Source organism: Coturnix japonica, chromosome 26, assembly GCF_001577835.2.
Source record: "Coturnix japonica isolate 7356 chromosome 26, Coturnix japonica 2.1, whole genome shotgun sequence".
Taxonomy (NCBI): Eukaryota; Metazoa; Chordata; class Aves; order Galliformes; family Phasianidae; genus Coturnix; species Coturnix japonica.
Genome location: NC_029541.1, coordinates 1,212,965 through 1,233,887, shown reverse-complemented (window position 1 = coordinate 1,233,887; position 20,923 = coordinate 1,212,965). Strand labels below are relative to the sequence as shown.

General features: G+C 49.2%; 1 protein-coding gene across 1 annotated transcript in view; it reads left to right on the top strand.

Annotated features, from left to right (window-relative positions):
* The first annotated feature begins 871 nt into the window (after positions 1-871).
* PKP1 (plakophilin 1) overlaps positions 872-20,923 on the top strand; it is a 35,614-nt gene continuing 15,562 nt past the window's right edge. The window contains exons 1-3 of the mRNA XM_032449281.1: positions 872-1,235; positions 7,357-7,457; positions 15,403-15,827. Coding sequence (XP_032305172.1) covers positions 1,034-1,235; positions 7,357-7,457; positions 15,403-15,827 — 728 coding nt within the window. The 5' untranslated portion in view covers positions 872-1,033. The remainder of the gene's footprint in view (positions 1,236-7,356; positions 7,458-15,402; positions 15,828-20,923) is intronic.

Below are 20,923 nucleotides of genomic sequence, written 5' to 3'. Positions count from 1 at the left end.
CCTGTCCTGTGCTGAGGGGTCCCAAGAAGCCTCAGCCCCAAGTGTCCTCCTCTTGGCCTCCCTCCTCTCTCATTGCCAATGGCTTGGCAGGAGAGCTGTCAGCACTGCCATGACCTGAAATCCCACCAACACTGAGGGGTCTGACTCCCTGCAAAGGACTCTGCAGCAATGAGAAACCTCTCAGAGCCAAAACTCAATGCGTGACTCCTCATCTTGCTGCATCCTTTTATATTCTTGCAAAAAGTCCTCACTTCCTCCATGCTGTCCCAAGACACTTGCATAGATGACCACAGTGCTTTGCATGGGGGCTATCCTGACTCATCCATGGGGGAAAGCCAGGCTATAAGGCAGTCACAGCCAACGGCGTGACCCCTGCTGGGAAGGGGTCTCATCAGCTGGCTGTGGGGGTCCATAGGATGGACCCATTAGATGTCGTGCAGATCCTGGGCTCTGGAGGCTGGGTTTGCAGCTGTGCAGGTAGAGGATGAAGAGATGGACAAACAGACCAAGTTGGGAGCATCACCCAGATCCTCTATTGGAACAGGGCATGGCATGCAGGACTGCTCCCCTAACTCCCAGCACTGGGACATCATTTCAACCCACTTACACCAAGAGGAATAATGCCACAAGCAAGCAGTGTGGGAGACCCTCCAGCCCACCACCCCACACAGCAGCGCCCACCCCTCTTCCACCCCTCACCCCCTTTTCTCTTCAGGACTCCCCCCACCCTGGGGGGCAGAGCTGGGGGTGAGGGCAGCAGAGCTGTGTGCCCTGCAGGGCAGCGAGCGGCGGCGGCGGGGAGCGCGTGGGTGTGTGCAGGCAGGGCTGTATATCCAGTCTGGCAGAGGGTGTGCCTGCTCACACGGCGGGGAGCTGAGCTGGGAGAAGGAGCCCTGAGACACGCTGGGCTTGGGGACGTATGGCAAGGAGGGGTTCGGGAGATTAACCCCAAAACGAGAGGCGGTCGCTGTGGCATTGTGTGGTGCTCGTGGTCAGGTGCAGAGCAGCTCCCCGTCCCCTGTGGTTTGCAGCCATGCTTCACTCTCCGTTGAAAACAGCGTTGGCATATGAGTGCTTCCAAGACCAGGCCAGCTCCACGCTGGCGCTGCCCTCGGATCACAAGCTGAAAACGAAGGGCACGGGAAAACAGAGGGTCCAGGAGCAAGTGATGATGACGGTGAAGAGGCAGAAGCAGAAGTCGTCGGTGTCATCGAGCGTGGGGCAATCCAACCGAGGTACCGTCCCCTCTGGGGTCAGGGCAGCTGCTGTGGGTGTCACTGCTGTGAGCTACTGTGGGGTTTGGTTCATGGGGGACAAAGTGCGGGTGCTCAGGCCGGGGGATGCTGGGGTCTCTTGCAGAGGATGGAAGAGCTGTGGTACAATGGATGCAGTATCTGAATATGGTGGGGCTGAACTGCTCCATGTCCCCACGGCTCTGGGATGTGTCAGTACGCTGCTCCTATCCCTGTTCTCCCCGGCTTCAAAGCTGGAGCAGCTGCCTACAGCTCTGCTTACTGCTCCTCTGCGAGCATCCTGTCCTGCAGCTTTGCCCCTCCTCTGTGCAGCCAGAGCTCCCAGCATCACGGATCTGCCTGCATACAGGTCACTGATCTGAGCCTCAGATGTGCTCCCAGAGCTCCTGGTGTGTCCCCATTTGCAGGCTGGCAGTGATGCAGTGGGGATGCTCTGCAGCCCCCTCTGTTCTAAGATGGCCAGATCAGGGTGCAGGCACCATGGCAGCTGCTCACCTCTGTGCATGGGGCTTGTGCAAGTGCTTGGCTGTGTCCTGGATCCAGGTTTCCTACAGGAACACCTTTACCTGTGTCTCAAAGCTTGGGAAAGGATTTCCTTCAGTATTCTCACATCTGGAGAAAGCTGATTTGGAGGGCAGCCCAGTCAAGAGCTGCAAACTCAGATGGGCACAGCAGCACAAATCTCCTCTGACTCAGAGCTGCTTTCACCAGCAGCTGTGGTGAGCTCACTGCTCCAGCTGGGGCAATGGGATGAGCAAAGCCTTGGGGCACAGGGGCAGCTGGAGCTGAGTCCTTCAGCTCACCCAGGACATGGGGATGTGTTTGCAGAAAACCCAAGTGAGCTGGGGATGATGAGTTGGCAGCAGGAGGATCAGGAGGCAGAACCCAGCACTGGGGAGGTGCCACACTCCGGACACATTTGGGTCTGGTTTGCCAAGGCAGTGTTCCCATAGGAGCCCTCCTGGTTGCATGTATTGTGATTGCAGTCATAGAGAGAATGGGGAAGCTCTGCGGGGCATCTCCTGCTGCTGCCCTTGGGAAGAAGAACAGGAGGGAGAGGAGGATTGTTCTGTTTGGAGAGGAGCTCAGGTGAAAACTATGGGAAAGAAATAAAGCAAAGCAAATCCCCAAGCTGCCCATCTCTGCTCGAACAATTCCAACATAAACCCCTCCTCCAGACACTTTTGGGAAGGTCTGGGAATGGGAACTGCGTGGAAATGTGCTGCTCTGGTGTCTGCGTCCCAGGGAAGCTGAGTCACATCCCACTCCCAGCAGCTGCCTCCATTCCCACCACAGCTCCAGGTGCCCTCCTGGTGCCTCAGCCTGGAAGCTGCAGTTCCAGAGGGGCTCCCAGAAGGACAAGGAGTTCCCAGTTATTTCTATTCTTTCTTTTGGAGGGTTGTGCTGAGCTTTCAGAGCACAGCACTGAACCATGTTGGTTTTTGCTGCCGCTGGTTCTGAGGCCAGCTGAGCAGACGTAGGGAGAAGAGTTAATGTTCCTTATAAAGAGCTGCAAGGATCTGTTAGCAGCTCTGGTCATCTGTGTCCAAATGCTCCTCCAGCATCAGCTACATGCATCCACATGTGATTTCTCAGAGATGCTTCCTGCATAAGATGGGGTATTGGCAAAACATCCTGATAAACCTTGGAGTGCTGTTTGTTCTGCATGTCTCTGGTTGGGTATCAACCCAGGTCACTGTGTTTTGAGATGTGGTCTGAGCAGGAGAGCAGAGCAGAACCTTCTGCTGCTTCAGGAATGCATGCAACCATGTCTGTAGGGTGGGGAGCACAGGCATGCATCCCACTGCATGCAGCAGGGATGGGAGGTGTTGCATACCATAGTTGGTGTTCCTATGGAACAGATGTTCCCTTAACATCCTGCTATCAGTGCTATAACAGCCATTGGCTAACTGGAGAACAAGGAGTTGTGGTCGTTGTCTGAAGGTCTTGCTGTCACCCATTGCATGCACAACCATAGGGCATGGGCACAGCCCCAGCAGGGCAACGTGACCCAAACTGGTGTGTGCTGAGCTTTTGCTCTGTGTCTGGGAATAATGCAGATTACCAGGGGAAAATGAATGTGAATTCACAGCAGGGGAAAAGGGCAAACCAAGCTGAACTGAGTCCTCCTGGCCATCTCAGCCTAAATGGGGTCATTATGTTGATGTGCACAAAGAGGGCTTCGCAGACATGAAGCGTTGGGAAGACTTCTGTCACCTTCCCCCACTGTGAGCTGATTGAGTGAAAGCTCTTCCACCAACCCTTCCGATTATTGAGCAAAGCCAAAAAATCCAACCCTTCAGCTCATAGGCCAGAAGGCAAAAACGCCATCTGGTCACTCCTGCATGAATCTCAGCTTCTGGGGTTCCTCCAACACTTCTCTCCTAGGAGGCATCATGCTTTGTGCTTCCCACAGGCCCTCTTACTACTTTTTTCCTATGTTTAATCATCCTCATTGTTTTAAAGCTGTGCATGGTTTATTATTGAACCTGTCTAGCCTGCACTACCAGTGACGGGTTCTTGTCTTGCCTTTCCCTGCCACTGATTAATGTTTATTAATGTGCCTCCATTGCCACAAAGCTCCCTGTTAACTTCATGAGTCTGGCTGAAATCTTCTGCTGTTGTGCTCAACAAGCGGCTCTTCTGACACAACTCTCCTCCTCACCATCAGTCTTTTAGCTTTAAAAGGGTATCAAGTTGCCTTTGGAGGATGTAAATAACTCATCAAGAGGGTCCTAAAGCTCAGGCACAGTGTGTGGTAGCAAGGTCTTACTTTGCTCTGTGATGATCACTAATAGGTGACTGATGACAGAGAGGAGGGCACGGCTGGCATGTAGTGGTGTTCACAGCATTTAAGTGGAAGCTCTTCAAGGCATAGAATGGTTGGGTTGGAAGGGTCCTTACAGCCCCCCCAGACCCACCCCTGCCACGGGTTGTCTGCCCTACCAGCTCAAGTTGCCCCCATTTATGGCCTTGGGCACATCCAGGGTTGGGGCACTCACAGCTCTCTGGGCAACCTCTCGCATTCCCTATCTGCTGCGGTTAGTTTTTATGCCCATGAGCTCTCTCCCTGATTTAATGGAGCTTTTAGATTGACCAGTTTTCTCTAGAGACTGTTTGCTTTTATCCCAAAGTCGCAGGACTGACGACCATCTCATATGGTCCTTCTCCTTGAGGCAGCTGAGATGAGGAATTTCCCTTCTCCCCCCTTGGGCTGCTTGCACACATCCCTGCTGCCCCTGAATCAGGCAGAGAGCTGTGTAAACTTGCAGGACAAAGCAAAGCCACCTCCACCATAAAATCAATGGGTTCTACCTGGCTTTCAAACCAAGCAACAAATCACAGTGCTGTGGTGGCAGGGAAGCACCTTCTCCAACCAGCAAGGCAGCTTTGAACGTTTGAGGTTTTTATAATTATATATTTACAAGCTCTTGTATACAAGTTCTTGGAGGTGAAGGCAACTCTTCAGCAACTTTGGGCTTCTCAATACCAGTAAGATGTTGAGGGCCTGGAGAGTGTCCAGAGAAGGGCAGTGAGGCTGTGATGGGTCTGCAGCACAATGGGGTCTTACAGGGACAGGGAACTGGGATGGTTCATTCTGGAGGAGGTCTCATCACTCCCTGCAGCTCCTGAGAGGAGGTTGGGGTGGAGGGATCGGCCTCTGCTCCAGGTAATGGTGATAGACTGAGAGGTGATGGCCTCACGTAGTGCCAGGGGAGGATCAAGTTATGGAATGGGAGACATTTCTTCTCTAAGGGAGTGGTAAGGCACTGACATGGGATGCCTGGGGTGGTGGTGGGGTCACCATCCCTGGAGGGGTTCAGGAATGTAGCTGTACACTGCCATGTAGATGTAGCAACATGGTTTAGTGGGCATGGTTGTGATGGGTTGACGGTTGGGCTTGATGAACTTAGACCTCCTTTCCAGCTTTAATGATTCTATGATTCTCTATGATTCTCTCTTAAAACAACAAGTGCCAAAACTGGGTTATCTGTGGTGTCTTCTTGCTCATCCCCTAAGTCTACAGTGCTGTGCATGGCAGGAATGGATGCTGGGAAGAACAGCAACGTCCCGGGTAGGATTGGTCAGGTTAACCCATGAGTCACACCCAGAAACACTTTCTTCCATTTAAGGAAGCTGTTGACTCACAAACAGTGTCCGGAAATTCCAGCCTGCAGATACATTATGTTTGCACAGACTGGGAGAAGGACTGTAAGAAGTAATTCCCAGGAAACTGTTATGGGATTTCACTCCTAACTCCCATTGTCAGCTCTGTCCTCTGCTGAGTCACCTGGCCCAGATTTCCCATTCCAAGCCATGCCAAAATCCAACCCTGCCCTCCTCCAGTGCTTGGTGGGATGTCATGGGGTGGTATCTAGCCAATGCATTTACCCCCTTTTGCATGTTGGTGGCTATCTCCTTCATGGCAAGTCCCATGAACTTAATATATAGGAAGCAATCAGGGATGGAATGATAATAATGGGCATCCTGGAGCAGCGCTCTATGAATGCTCTGATGTCTGTAAACATGGTTAAAAATGAGATCCTGCCATTTTCTGCACAAGGATATGTCTGTGCAACTGCTCTGCTGTTGCCTGTTCTGCATTCCTTGAGGTTCTTCAGATGCTGCTCCCATTGCGTCGACGACAGAAAGAAAATCTCATTATTGTGACTATGGGGACAACCTTCCTGAGAAAATGCAAGAATTTTCAGCCACATACCAAATCAACATAACAGGTTCTGGATGCCCCAGGCACAGCAATAAACGAGATACGCTCTATGGGTCGGTAGCTGTAGGAGACCTGAGTGGCTTCAGGGCCTTTGTGGTAGAGCTTATCCAGTTTATCCAAGAGATGAGTCTTATCAAACAATCAGAAAGATTAGGATATTTCTGACATTACCCACCAGTTTAGGTGCATAACTTGTGACAAGTAAGGCCTGGTTCTGTAACTTGTTAGATATTCAGAGCTTTCCCTGGAAGATAATTGGAGTGTAGGGTTTGCACTTCCTCGTAACGGGACTTGGGATGCCACAATTATTGAGCAGTTTTGAAAATGAAATTCAAATGATCTTGAACTCTTTTGGACCATCTGAAGGGTGTTAAGGTGTAATGGAAATGCTGAGCCATGGCTTGAAGCAGTGATGGAGCACCTGGTGGGAAGGCAGGGCCAAGGAGCTCAGGTGCATGCAATGTATGTGAGTGACCAGAAGGGGTGGATCCTGGGTCCAACTCTTCCTAGACCTCGTTTAAAGGTTGGCAGTGGAGATAAGGGTGTTTTCTTGGAGATCTTTGTATATCTGAGGCCTTCTGAATGTAAGCAGCTGCTTTCCTCTGTTTCTGTGTCTGTTGCAGTTGAGCAAATTCTTACCTGCTGCAGTGTAGAACCTTGTTGCTCTGCTGTCATAGCTGCACTTTCCATTGCACCGCATAAGGGAATTGCAGCTTAGGAAGAGGATGAATTGCATCTTCTTTTCTTGCAGTGCTGAATATATCCTGTGTTTGTGATGATGGAGTCTAACATGCTTCTGTGAAGGCACAGTATAAAATGGTGTGATCTGTTAGTATGGGGATGCAGATTAAAGGTGGGGTGACTGCCCTGTCCCTGGGGACACCCAAGATCAGTCTGGATGGGGCTCTGAGCACTGACGGAGCTCTGGGTGTCCCTGTGCATTGCAGGTAGTGGGACCATGTGGCCTTTCAGTGCCTTTTCCAACTCAAGCCATTCTGGGATTCCAGAGCAGCACCCTTTTCTCTTGTAAGACCTGAGATATTGGCTGAGTTTTTGACCCACTCTGCTCTTGCCCATAGTAGATCTTATGGTGCTTGGTATGTTCTGCTGAAGACCTTCAGGTGCCACTTGCAGTCTGGCGATGGAGTTTCTAGGAGCTCTTCTGGAACAAACATTTTCTTTGGGTTGCCTGCAATGGCAAGGGCTCAACTTACTGACTTTCTATCTTCTTGTATGCTTCTTGTAGGTTTTCTAACTCTTGTTATTTTTCTATATCTATATATATAAGTTGAAAGGATCAAAATTCACTGCAAGGAAAAACTGGGATGGTCTGCTGCTTCCCACTCCTACTGACAGTGCTTTTTCCATTTACAGGTTCCATGTACGACTGTGTAGCTGATGGTTATGGCTACGGGACGTCCCGGGGTAGTTATTACACCAAAACCCAAATGGGAAACAGCAGCTGGGGATATCCGGTAAGATGCTTTTATCTGGGAAATGTGGCATCCTTTTGAGGTAACCTGTACAGAAAGCATCCTCTAGCAGGAGTTGGGTGGGAAGGCCATGGCACTTTAGAGGATGCTCTGAGAGAGGTCATGCATGGCTATGGCTGTTCCAGCATGGATTTCAGTGCAGAGGAGAAGGTCCACAGACTGAAGCAAATAGCAACCAGATCCTGATGTTGATGTTGTATGTGGCTGGGAATTTTTCTGTGGATGAGTTTTAGTTTGCTCTCAAGGATTAATATCCCAACAGCACATAATGTTTGTAGCTGCCTGAAGACCATGGGTTCAGACTCACACCTCAGTTAAGAGGTCTCACGTTAAGATGCACTTGTCTTGGAGTGCATCCATGGTGCAATTCCTATTTATGTGCACAGAAACTGAACAAAATCAGCCCAGCTGATCAGGGATATCAGGGAGTTTGCATCATAACTGTGTTGCTGTTCCTACAATATATCACAGAATCCTTAGGGTTGGAGGAGACCTCTGAGATCCCCAAGTCCAACCCCTCTGTGCCCACTGACCTCATCCCTCAGTGCCACATCTCCGGGGGTGGTGACACCACCACCTCCCTGGGCAGCCAGTGCCAAGGCTGCTGTGGACATTCATAAGGTGTTCTTTGAAATTGGAAGGGAGTTGCTTTGCTTCTCCCAGAGAACATATTATATTACAGATTGTCAAAAAATGCAGGTGTAAGATTGTACTTGTCTGTGCAATAAGAGATTACATGTCCTATAGAGGTCCTGGTGTCAGCCTTGGTGCCACTCATGTCTCCTGGGGCTGCGTGTGCTGGTGTTGCCCCTCACCTGGGCTCTGTATTCTGCTCATCCCTGGTTTTCATCAGCTGTAAAGTAAATAGGTGCAATTCCCAGATCTGGCATTTGAATCCAGGAGAAATAAAGGGCTCCTTTCAACAACTGTGGGGCTGCAAAGGAGCTCCCCGCCAACCATCAAAGGTTTGAACCAGGAAAGGTGCTTATGTTGGCTTCAAGCACAGAGACAGAGGGCTGCAGTGTTTCCTGCTCACTGCCAGATCCTCTGCCTGTTTACAGCATCAGCATTCCTCAGCTTCACAAAGGTTCGTCTGTCATCTGCTTTAATGGCCGTGGTGCACTTGTTTGCTTCCAGGCAGTGATAATGTCACCCGCTGGGTTTGGTGCCAATGCATGCTCAGTAGGAAGGACTGGGAGCACTGGCATGCCTTTGAAATTTTTATTTATGCTGTCTGTCAGCTGTTTCAAAGTCCTTTGCTGAGCTGTTTAAATATCAGACAGTGATATTTCAGCCTGGTGTAAGGCTGAGTGTCCATGATGGGTAAGAGCAGAGCACCATGGGGGCAGGCACAGACCCCTGCTGTGGTCAATGTCCCTTCTGAACCCTCAGCATTGTGTATCTGAGGGACATCCCAACCCAGAGGTGGAACCTCAGAGCTTCACAAGTCTATTATTTCTAGTGTTTAAACTGTTTATTGCTGCCTGTCTGTTGTGGCTCCTGCAAGATGTGCATTAGGTGGGGCTTTGGGTCCAGCACCAGTGGCTGCTGTGCTGATGGACGTCTCAGGTGGTCATTACACAGATTGGAGCCTCCAGCAGACACCACAGAGCACACTGCACAGAGCAGTTTGGTCACTTGTGGTTCCCCACAGACTTCTGCAGCTCATGGCTTTTCTCTGAAGGACTCTTCTGCATTGATGGTCTGGGAGGGTCTCTCTCCAGAAACGTGGGTCTCATCAGCCTTGTGTTATTGAAGCTTTTGGTAAAGGTCTTAAGGATATGGGAAGAAAATTGGACCAGGACTTGTGAAGGATTCACAGTAAAATGACTCTTACAAAACCTGGTCTATCTGAAAATCAGCCATTTTGTCTTAACAAGTTGTCTAGACTCCTCCCAGAGCCAACAGAGAGGCATGGCAGTGATTCATCTGCTCTATCTTGGAGATCTGTCAGGTCAGGATGAATCAGCCCTCTGGATGTTATCTCCTTCCATGGTCGGAGCAGCCACCTAACAGGACTGCAGTTAGGGGCCATGAATCCCAGGTGCCATTGGCACATGGGAACATATAACCTCCAGCCTAAATCTGCTTAACATGCTGAACAGACACTGTGCTCCCCTATCACACTGAGGAACCTCTGCTTTGCTTCTTCTGGAGGCATATTATAGGATCACATGCCCAGCCTCCAGCTTAGGTTGACTTCATATGAACTTAGGATTTATTTGAAATCAGGCAGGTTCTCAGGATTGTTATAAGCATTTCCTATCTGTAATTCCTGGCTCATCAGGGGAAAGAGGATAAAGTAAATCTATTTCTGAAGACAAAGTTGCATTTCCTTCCTAGTGCTGTGAATGCTTCTGAGAAGCCCTAAAGGCCTTTGAAAATGGATGGGCAAATTCAGGCATTTCAGGGAAGCAACCCAGTAGAGCAGTCAGGGAAATTACTCTTAATACTTCTGGAATTTGGGGAGTGTAACAGGCAGTGTGTCCGTGCTGCTGCTTCAAAGAGCTGCAGCTTAAGACACTGCTTTTATCAGCGCATTGCTTCAGATGGTGACTGTAAATGACAGCCTCATAGCAAGGAGATATGTCATCTACCCTGTCTCACCCACAGCTCTTAAACGCTGTTATTCCCAACTTACTGCTTTTGTCTGGTTTTCTATCTTGCTGGAAATCTCAAGCTTTTGCTTCTGAGTTTTTTTCCCTTATTGAGCTGCTGGTGTTGCAGTATTTGAGCAAAAGGAATGATAGACCTGGAGGGAAGAGCTTCCTAAAGCTGATGGCAGCTCTCTGGATTGGTCTGGGTAGAACCTTTGATTTACCCACAGTTAGAGGTCATTTTCTGCTGATTCTTATGGTGGAGTGCCTTGATGGTAGCACTACAGGATCACAGCACTGCGATGTAACAGTCTGGGTAACAGAGCTGGACTCAGCATGTGCACAATTTCTTTGTCTCATGTGCCAGGGATTGGCTCAGCCTTCAGGGATGAAGTCCTCAGTCCCATTTTATAGAGTCTAGAGAGTCATGGGGCTCGGGAAGAACCTCTGAGATCCTCAAATCCACCCCAACCCATCATACCCACTGACCATGTCCCTCAGTGCCACATCTCCATGTTCCTTGAGCACCTTTTGGAACAGGGACTCTGCCACATCTCTGGGCAGCCTCATTTTGCCCCGTGGTGGTGGTGGGATGCAGCAGTGGGCACACCAGTGGCTGCAGACTAATGTGATATTTTGTGGTGACTTTGGGTCGGGTGCTATTGAGCTCACCAGACCCTTGGAGACCTTCATCACCATGCTGATAACACAAGCTGTGAGTGGCCATCTGCTTTCAATGCCATCAGTGCAGGATCTTTGGCATGGTGGTGTAAGGCCAGAGCACTGCATGAGGACCCCAAAAATGGGGTCTGTTCAGCACTGGGCTCAAAGCTGCTGTCAGTCTGCTGGCCCATGAGTTGCAGCAAGTGTGTTGGCGCAGCTTTGGTGGTGTTTAGCCAGAGCCTGAGGAGGGGAACTCCATAGAAAAGCAAAAGGTGGAGCCAGGATCATGTCATTGTACTGCACATCATTGCTTGCTCAGACCCTGCTTTCCCTGGGAGGTTTTGCAAGAGGCTTTGTGCTTTGGAGGAGCTATCTGAACCATCAGGAGCGAAAGCGGAGCTGCGTAAAGAACCAGATGAAAAGGCAGCATTCAGGAGAGGCGGGGAAAAGCCATTTCAGAAATGGATTAACAATATATTTGCTGGTTTTGCAATTTTATTTTTTTTTTTTCACTTCTCCTTGCAGTGGAGCACAGAACAGGCAGCAGCGAAAGCATTTCGCAAGGGAGCATCAGGAGCTTTCCCCACCCATCATTCAGGGTGGGACGCGGTCATGTTGCATCGCCTGTGCTTTGCCCTGCAGCCTGGGAGAAGCCTGCTCCTGACGTGTTTATTCGGAGTCCTTTACTTCTCTCTGTCTGCAGCTCTAGAAACAAACAAATTGCAAGGGAAAGAATTAGAGCTGGGTAATGAACTGATCGCGTCCTCAGATGGAGGAGTCAGAAACACCCAGTTATCTGGGAGGGAAGGAGTGCTGAGATCTGAGTGTGGTGCAAGCCTTCCTCTGTGCTCCTTAAACAGAGGGGTTTGGGAAGGAAAAAGACAGAGAAGAGCCCAACAGAACCATTTTGACTTTCTCTCCAGCACCGTTGTCTGGTTGGGATAAGAGGTTAAAGATACCTATTCACCTGCCTGGTGGGAGTGCTGCAGGTTGCAGTTATTGTTCCTTAAGAGGTCAGATAATTTAGTCCCAGTGCTCCACACGCATTTGCTAATTTTAAAGCAGGTCTTTGCTGCTGGCAGTGAGGGGAAGCACTTAATGCTCAGGCCTGATAAGAGCACCTGTGTGCTATCAGTGCTCATCTTTGCTCCCTTTCCTCCCCGTGCCTCCCCTCCTAGTTTTAATATGAATGAATTGCTCTCCAGGCTTGGCCTCAGACACACAGGCTCCTTTAGAAAAAGCGAGAAGAGCACGCTCACATGTGGAATACCGAATATGAGCATCCCATGTCCTTAAAGAGGCCTGGGGAGGAGACATGGTGACAGTCCCTGCTCTTCTGAGGTGGTTTCTAACTCCTGCAAGGTGGATGGGATCACTGTGTGCTGCTCCCAACCCTCTCTGGGGGAATTCTTGCCCTTCTGCACTGTTTCTCCCCACTGCTAAGAGTGTGAGGTGTGGAGCTGACCCACCCCAGGCACATACCTACCACTAATGGGATGTGGGGTGTCAGGAAATCTGGGTGGCTGAGGGGGTTTGGAGGGTGATGATCTCCTTTCACTAATGCCATTCTGCATAGGGAGAGCTCACTCTGCACACACAGCAGAAGTTTGGAGGTGGTGCTAAGCAGCTCTTCCAACCACATCTGTGTGGTGGCATCACCTTCACCTTCAGAGGTGACATCTCCTCTCCAGACAGCAGTGCCTCACTCCTGCTTTGCTCTGCTCCCTATCTCCCTGATTGCTGTGTCCAACAAATAGATAACGTGAGGAGCTCTGTTCCCTTGCTGCCTTTGCTCTGAGGTGAAGGTGGCTTTCCCTGGGGAGCATCTTCCATGTGGGCATGCTCCTAAGGCATAGAGGTGGCATTCTGTTGAGATCAAGAAGCAATGGGGCTGGCTGTGGGTTTGCAGGGACTGTTTAGCAAGCAGCTCCAAAATCCACTGGAGCTGGCAGGAGGTTCCCCATCGATTTTGGAGCTTTGGATCAGGCTCCTGCTGCAAAGAGGGATTCTAAGATACCAATTAGGTCCGTGCCACTTGAAAGAGATTAAAATGGGCTCAGCCAAGCATCTGGTAGCATCAGCAATAAAAGTCATGCACTGACTTTGGTAATGAGCTTCACATCACACGGGAACTATTTTCCCATGAGTTTGCAAAAGGCCTCCCCGCCCTGCCAGGACCTGCACTGACTTGCTGCTCAGGGCTCCCTGTGTTGCAGAAAGAAGACTTTCCAAACAGGCAGCAGCTTTGCTGCGCCCTTCCCAGGGCTGGCAGGAAAAAGAACAATGTTCTGCTCTGCTCTGAAACGCAACAGGAAATAAAGAAGGGCTGATTCCCACCTATGAACACTGTCGTGCTCACACCTTCCCTCGCCTGCTCTGCTGGTGGAGATCCCATCCAAGCACACTGGGAAGCAAACAATAGCTTTAGATAAATGACGAGCTGGCACTTCCACAGTTAGCTGAATTGGCTTCAATAAATGCCCAGGGGCTCTGTGGCTGTGCCAAGCTTCTGACAGCCCTACATAATAATCCTGGCTTATAGTGACTCATAAAGCAATGTGACGGGGCTCATGTCCAAAGGCTGCTGCTCCAGCCTGCCAGCAGCAAGCCCTGCCTGTGGGTTCCCCAAGGGCCACCCTGCACCATCCTGCATTGGCTGCATCCCACCATCATTGTCCTGAGGGTTCCACGGAATATCCCAAGTTGGATGGGAGCCACAAGGATCATTGAGTGCAACTCCTGTGTTCCATCAGAGAGCGGATGGAAGGAAGATGGTGTCACCCTTAGAAAGCTGCCCTTATCTGTGGTGGGTTGGATCCTTCTTGAAGGGTCACTCATTGCCAAAGTGAACCTTGGGGGTGAGTGCATGGCCACCCTGTTCATTTCTAAACCCCAAAGCTCGCTCTGTTCAGCCATGTGCCCCGTCCTCCCTCTTCTTTTTGAATGCAAATTCTTCTTCCAAACCCCTGGGATTACTGTAGGGTGCACCCAGCCTGCTATCTGCCATTCTGCAGCACTAACAGGTTTTTTTTCTGCATCCTCTGGAGTAAATGCAAAGAGAATTTTCTCCCCTTCCAGCAGTTCACCTGTTTAGATGTAAACCTGCAGAGTGAAAGTATCAAAAGTCCTTCTGCTTTGTGCTCAAGTGGCAGAGCAACCTGGGTCCAGCGTAACCGGATGAAAAGGTTTCTTCTTCTGCTTCCTAACCTGTTCTGAATGCTTCCAGCCGTTACCTGTGCAGCTCTCCAGAATGCAGCAGAGAGGATTCACCACATTCCTGAAGATCAGTTTCTTAATGGAATTATTTGGCTTAATTAATTAGCATAATGACAATTCTGCTGAGTGTTGGAGAGAGAAATGACGCTGAGCGTGCTCAGGGCTGGGATGAAGTGGGGGCAGAGCAGCGGGATTTGGGGTAGTGCTGCTCAGGAGGCCAAGTGCTCTTTTACATGTTGTTCCTAGGTTAGAAAAGGTTTGGTTTGGTTTCTTTTTTTCAGATAGGCACAGCCATGGACCATTGCACCATGTGCCTTCCACACCATGTGCCATAGTGAACCCAAGGGGGATGAGGCAGGCCTTTGGGATAAGTGGGTCTCTGGCACCAAATCCATCAGTCCCTTTTATTTCTGTTTATGTCTTAGAGTGTTGATCACCAGAATGTTGGGGAAAAACAGTAGAAGAACTTTATTTTCTTCTTACTTTTTTTCCTGGCTTAGTCAAATCATCTCTTCCATCACATCCTGTACTGTTCCTTCCTGAAGCATCCCACTGTAGGTGCTGCCACTACACACCTTGTCACAAATAAGATTCTTGGCACGATGAGATTCACGAGTTTCATTTTTCCATTTTCTCATTCCTTTTACTCCCCTCCAAAGGAACTTGGAGGCAGAATGGAACAAAATAGCAGAAGGAAATTAAAAATAAATATGGGCAGTGCTGGAAGGTCAGAATGGTTCAACATCCTCTGTGATGGAAAGTGATGTGATCTCTCACAAGGAGGAAGGCCTTTGCCTCCTGTTCTTCCAAGCTGGGTTGGACCTTATGTGTTGGGAACAAGGCACTTGCTTTATGGCAGAGTTGTACTGGAACTTTCACTTCTGATTCCAAGCTCTTGGATACCAAATCCTGATCACTGAGTCCCCAGATTTCAAGGGAGGGTTTGGCACCTTTGTAAGGGCTGTAGGTAGGCTGTGCTCCCATATATTTTGATGCTTTGTTTTCATCACACGGTATGACTTGTGATAAAAATTAGGCATTCAGGATGCAGACCCCTCATGGGGTCTGTGCTTTAAACTGGTCACTTCAGGTGCTGTGTGGGTTTGCTTTGGGTTGAGTGGTTCTTTGCAAAGAGTTTGGGTCTGGTCTTCCTTCCTCATGCAGCAAAGGTCTCTTCCAGCCCAAGCCACTCCATGACTACATGACTTCATGGTTTGGTGACTCTATAATAGGAGCTGGATTTGATGATCCTTATGGATCCCCTTCCAACTTGGGATATTCAGTGATTCAATAGTTCTGTGGTTATATGACTAGGAAATCAGGTCACAAAAATACCTAAGAGGTACAGAAATTTGGTAGCTGTAACACCCATGCATGAGTGGACTCAGCATCACTGACCTCCAACTCAACCCTTCCTAATTTGTGCTGTCTCCCATTTTCTTGTTGCCCAGCTGTACAACGGGACCCTGAAGCGGGATGCGGAGAACCGGCGCTACAGCTCCTACAGCCAGATGGAGGGCTGGGGCAGCAAGCACTACAGCAAGGCGGTCTGCAGCCCCAACAGGGCCGGCAGCGACTACTGCTTTGTGCAGAACATCAAGAGCAGCCGGAGCGAGCCCGACCTCTACTGTGAACCACCGCGGGGCACACTGAGGAAGAGTCAGGTTGGGGGTCGGGTAGAGCACAAGGCAACCTTGAACCGCCAGAGCATCTACAGCAGCTGTAGCACCCAGCAAGGAACTACCAGGACAAGTAAAAAAATGCCAGCACGGGCTCTCTCCTGCCCCTCCAGCAACAAGCCTGATGTGGTCTATGCTCAGCCTGTGATGAGCTGCAAGCAGGACGCGGTTTATGGACAGGCTCAGTCTGGCTCCAAGTAAGTTTGCTGCAGTGGGATTGATCTGGGTAAATGCTGATGTTGCTTCGGAGGTTTGTCTGTCTGAGTTTGTCACCTGAGCTGCTTTATAGCCACTGGAGATCTGTTGACAAGTGTGCGGCGTGCTTAATCGCATCCTGCAGTGGCATCTAAAGTGGGTCAGATGAGTCATGCTCAAAGGGCTTATTTCTCTTTATGGACTATGGAGAGACCAACGCGGCTGGCTCAGTGCAAATCTCTCTGCTGTAGCTGTGTGATATTGGGCAAGATGCTGCCTGGTGCCTCAGCAGCGGTTTTAGCTGTCAGCTCCTTTGCAAGATGAGGGTGGGGACATGAAGAGCAAAAAGGGCTGGTGTGCAGTCTGGGTGTCTCTCCTGGTTGTCACCCTGCTCTGCTTTGGCAGAGAACCAACCTTAAAAACCAGCTGAAGCTGAAGGAGTTGGTTCCTGAGGGTCTGACTCAGGGCAGAGCTGAGCAGTCATGTTTCCATTCTGCCTTCCCACCCAGCCCTTGCTTCTTACCCCCAGTTCAGGTTCCAGAAAAAAACCCACTTGAGTCAGAAGTTAGAAGGGAATAAAAATCTACTTGGAATAATTGATCTAGCTAAAACAGATTGGAAGCTATTCTTCTTCTTTCTGTCCAGACCATCTAATCTCATTGAAGTAGGAATTACAAACGGGTGAGGATTGTCCATGTCCCATTCACACCAAGTCCCTTCTTGTAAATGTTGCATACAAGATTAGCAGTAGAGCAAAGCAATGAGTGCAAAGCAGTGAGTACAAACCATATTCTGCTGCTCACAGCAGCCTTGGAGGATATCTTGTGATGTTTTATGAGGCTAGAGAAGGAGGTCTGCATCTTCAGGGGCTGCTGCATCACTGTCCAGCAGTGCCTGCGCTACCCAGGACTTATCCCACCTCCCATGCAAGAACTGGAACCTCCTGAGCTCATTTCTTGTGCTCCCTGCTGCCATGGGGAGTTTGCTCACTGTAGGACACAAACATGAAGCTGCTTAACTGAGATAACTACCTTTGGTGTAACTCACACCACACAGGGATATTTGTTGAGCTTCTGACCCAACTGTGTTGTAGTTAAGGAGTAAATCCCCTCCTGCAGTTGGCAGCACCCACATCATGCCCTCGTTCACATTGGAATGCTGGGCTAATTCTCTGCTCAACCTCCTTCATTTTGCATTGAGGAGGGGAATAAGCACCCGAGTGTGTTTACCAAGAAGTGTCACTTGCCCATTAATTAACGTGTGGTCAGGAAACCTTGTCCTCCTGTGTGCCAAGTTCCCTTCAATCCAACACATGCAAAACCAGCTCTGGCCAACCCAGAGCACTGGTGGCATTGGTTTGCTCTTTCCAGAAGCTTTGTAATTCTTCTGGAATGGGAAACAGAGACGTTTCATAGATGGCAAGTAACTTGTCCTAGGGAATTTCTGTCTAATGAGCATGAAAATGTTGTGGGAGGGACAAAAGTAAGATGAATTGCAGGACAGCAGTTGGCTCCTGCACTGGGAAGGTGTCTGCTGGGTGCTCATCCCATGCAGGAGGGCTTCTCTGGGGCATCCCAACATCACACTGTGCAGCCCTCAGGTTGCAGACTTGGTGGTTGCTTTGCAAAGGTCACTTGTGGAATAATGGAGCTTATGGAAGAGAGGGGAGGGCTGATGGTGCAGGAGGAATGCTCTGCAGTGCTGGATGCCCTCTGGCTGGGGAGTGGCTCCGTTTAGACAGTTCTCCTGGCTTGGGGCATCGCTCATCTGGCAGAACTGGTTCTGGTGTGGAAATGAAGGCTTCAGTCCTCAGCTGCACGGGGGCTGTGCCCCCTGAGTAAATCTGATTGGGTTGGGGCACACCCCCTGCTTGCGTGAGACTGCATTGCTGGCTGTGCTCAATGAGGAGAGGCTGTCAGCTGTCATCTTTGGAATTCTGGAAGCATGCTCAGTTGTCCTCGTTTAACAAACGATCCATCTCTAAAGCCATTTGCTTGCATAGACTACCTGGAAATTTGCAGTTAGCCTTGGTCTGGAGCGTGTTGTTGTCCTCTGGAGGTGGGTTAGGACTGTATCTGGGCTCTCTCTGCTGTTCAGGACCTCTCTGACTGGAGGACTCTGCATTTGGAGAGCTCAGTCTGGGTTTGGGTAGCCTGGTCTTTGGGTAGGGAGCAGTTTGCTTGTAGATACCCCACTGTTAACCTCTACATGCAGAAGGAAGGCTTAGGTGGGCAACAGATGCCAGCAGGTCCCTATTTGAGGCTCTAGATTTCATATTCTAGTAAATCTTCAGGCAGAGGTTTTGCCTTTATAACGAGCATGGTTTCGTGTTCTGCTTTCACAATAGAAAGTTTCCACACCTGCCTGGCTCATCACATAGAGATAACAAGAAGCAGCAATAAAAGATGTGATGTTTCATGTATCTCAGAAAACTCTGAGCCTTTCTCCTTCTCCAGCTGGACCTGGAAGCACAGGAAAACCATTCTGTTGTTTAATCTGTGTTTGCAGGCACATTGCCATTAGTGCTTTGGATATCACGTTCGGATGAGACCAGGCTAAGAGGACTGGGGTCTTTCAAGAGACCTGGAAATGTGTGATATTTTGGTGCTATGCTGATAAGGGTATTGGATACTTGCTGGTGGCTGAAGTGAAGGGATAGTTGCTGTATGACCTGGAACCATACATGACCTGGATCCCCAGGCAGAAGTTCAGACCCTCTGGAAACATTCTGAATAGTAAAAACACAGAACAGTTATTGAGAGTCAGAGAAGGTGGTAGAGGTGTTTTCTGATAGACCTCCTCTCTTCTGGGATGAGCCAAAGGAGATCAGGATCAAAACATAAACTCCCCAGGGCTGTGCCACACAATGAAAGCGATCCATGTAAAAAGAAAGACTTCTTGGTTTGGTTTTGTTCTTATATGGGCAAGCTGCCTCTAAAAATGACCATTTCAGTGTTGGCTCTTTGTGCTGTAAACCTGTCTGCATGGTGTATTTACATCCAAAGCAAACTGGGGTTGCTGCAGTGCTGCCTGGCTCTGTAGGGCTGGGATGTGCTGAGGTCACTCGAGGTTCTGAGTGGCTTCATTTGAGAGGCTTGGATCCAATTAGCACAAACTAATCTGCTAATACATAGTGACCCAAAGGCATCAGTATCAAACTAGAGAATTTGCCTTTCTGTGATAGTGATCCTCCAAAGTATTTGTTTCTCTTCCTCACCTGACTCTGATCATCTAATTTAACTCCTGTTGAATCATTGCTAATTGAGGTCTCCCTGTTCTGATTGCTTCTTTCTTGTGGAAGAACAGCCTTCGGAGATCTTCCTACCAGGAGCATTGGCCCAGGCTGGAGATGGCCTTACTCCAAGAATTTGTCTTGGAACAAACTGTAGCTCTGATTGTGTTGATCTGGTTAGGAATGTCCTTGACTATTATGGGCCTTGCCAGGGTGCTTGTGTTCTCAGTTGGGAGAAATCACTGCTGCTTCTGAGGCATGTGGGGGGGAGTCCAGCTGCTCACACTCTGAACTTCTCTTGTCAGTGAGCCAGCAAAGGAAATGGAGCTTTCCCCATCTTTTCCCATGCAGAACTGGCTGCTCAGTTTTCCCTTCCGAAAAAGGGCTTGGACATTTTATGGAGTGGATATGTAGGAAATACCCGTCCTTGAATCACTAACAAAGCAGGCACCCTTCTTTCACATAGAAAGTACTCCTGGTTTAGGGTTCTGCTTATCAACACCACCACTGTGATTACCTGTGCTGTATGGCAGCTGACCTGGTATGTCTGTTCATGCGCTCCCTCCCTGTCCTGCTGAACCAGGTCAGATTCCCAAAGTTCCTCTGGTTCCACTCATCCCAGCTCTGTTGTGTCTCACAAAACGTAGGATAGAGTTCCTAGTTTAAACTTCTTTCCAGTTCTGCATTTCCTTGTCTCGAGTGAAATGGAGCCGAGTTCTGGTAGAGGTTCAAATGAAGAAAAAGCATATGATGAAGTGATGTTTTATTCTTAGTGCAGAAATAGGAAGACATTTATCTGACCTTAGAGATCATACTCTTAACGTTCAATACATGATTGCTATCAGTTATTCCTCTACATCAGCAGAGATACCTCCGGGGTCAGATCTTCCTGTCTTAGGGTAAATGGTGAGCACACAGAAGCAGATTGTTCTTTGGGTGCACCTATTTCTCTCCATTGACTACACAGGGGCTTAAATGAGGACTTTCAACTGGGTACAGTTTGACGTGTAGTCTTTCATTACGCCTTCCTGAGCACAGCATAATTGTTGGCTTTTGATATTTGGTATGAAATTTGCTGGAGAATTGTGGAGATTGTAGGTTGGTGCTGTGGGGAGGTGCGAGTTTTTATATCTGAGGAGGAATTATTTTATCTAATTGTAAGTTCCTGGAGGTGGTGAACTTCTATGGGTGTCCTTTCTTGTAATCTCTGTTCTTAACTTTCTTTGGAACAATCAAAACTATGCTGTATATCCCGTGCCTTGAAAAGGTCACGTTGCTCTCTCACGGTAATATTTAATACCTTAAATATAAGGTTCATTTAAAGATCTTATTAAAAATCCTCTTTTATTAGAGGCTGTGAGATTGTCTGGGGTTGACGACCCATCCCAGCCAGGTTCCCACACTCTTTGGTTTCATTCACTGCTAACAAAATATTTCCCACTTGTATCCTGTCACCAGTGAGACAGTAATAACCCAATTGGGAGCTCTGGGGTTGACTCATGTTTGTTCTGAATATTGTGTGGCCAGCCCATAGTCAGGAACGCTGCACTGCAGAGCCTCTTCATCAGCATGGAAGTTTGCACATATTTCTGACTTTACAGAGCTAAAACATCAGCACTGGTGAATAAATACAAGCCAAAGAAAGCAAGACCTCAATATTTCTTAACCAGGGGGCAAATCTTCAGGGGTTTATACCCAAGGTTTCACTCCTGCTCCAACCCAGCCCTCCTCCAGACTGTGTGCAGGTTCTTTGCTTCTAACAGGGGATGATGAACAGCTTTTCTGAAGAGCTTGGAGACTCCTAAGCACACCCTGGGAGTGGGATGTCTCAGTGCTGGTAGCAGCATCTCATGAACTCGGTGGTTG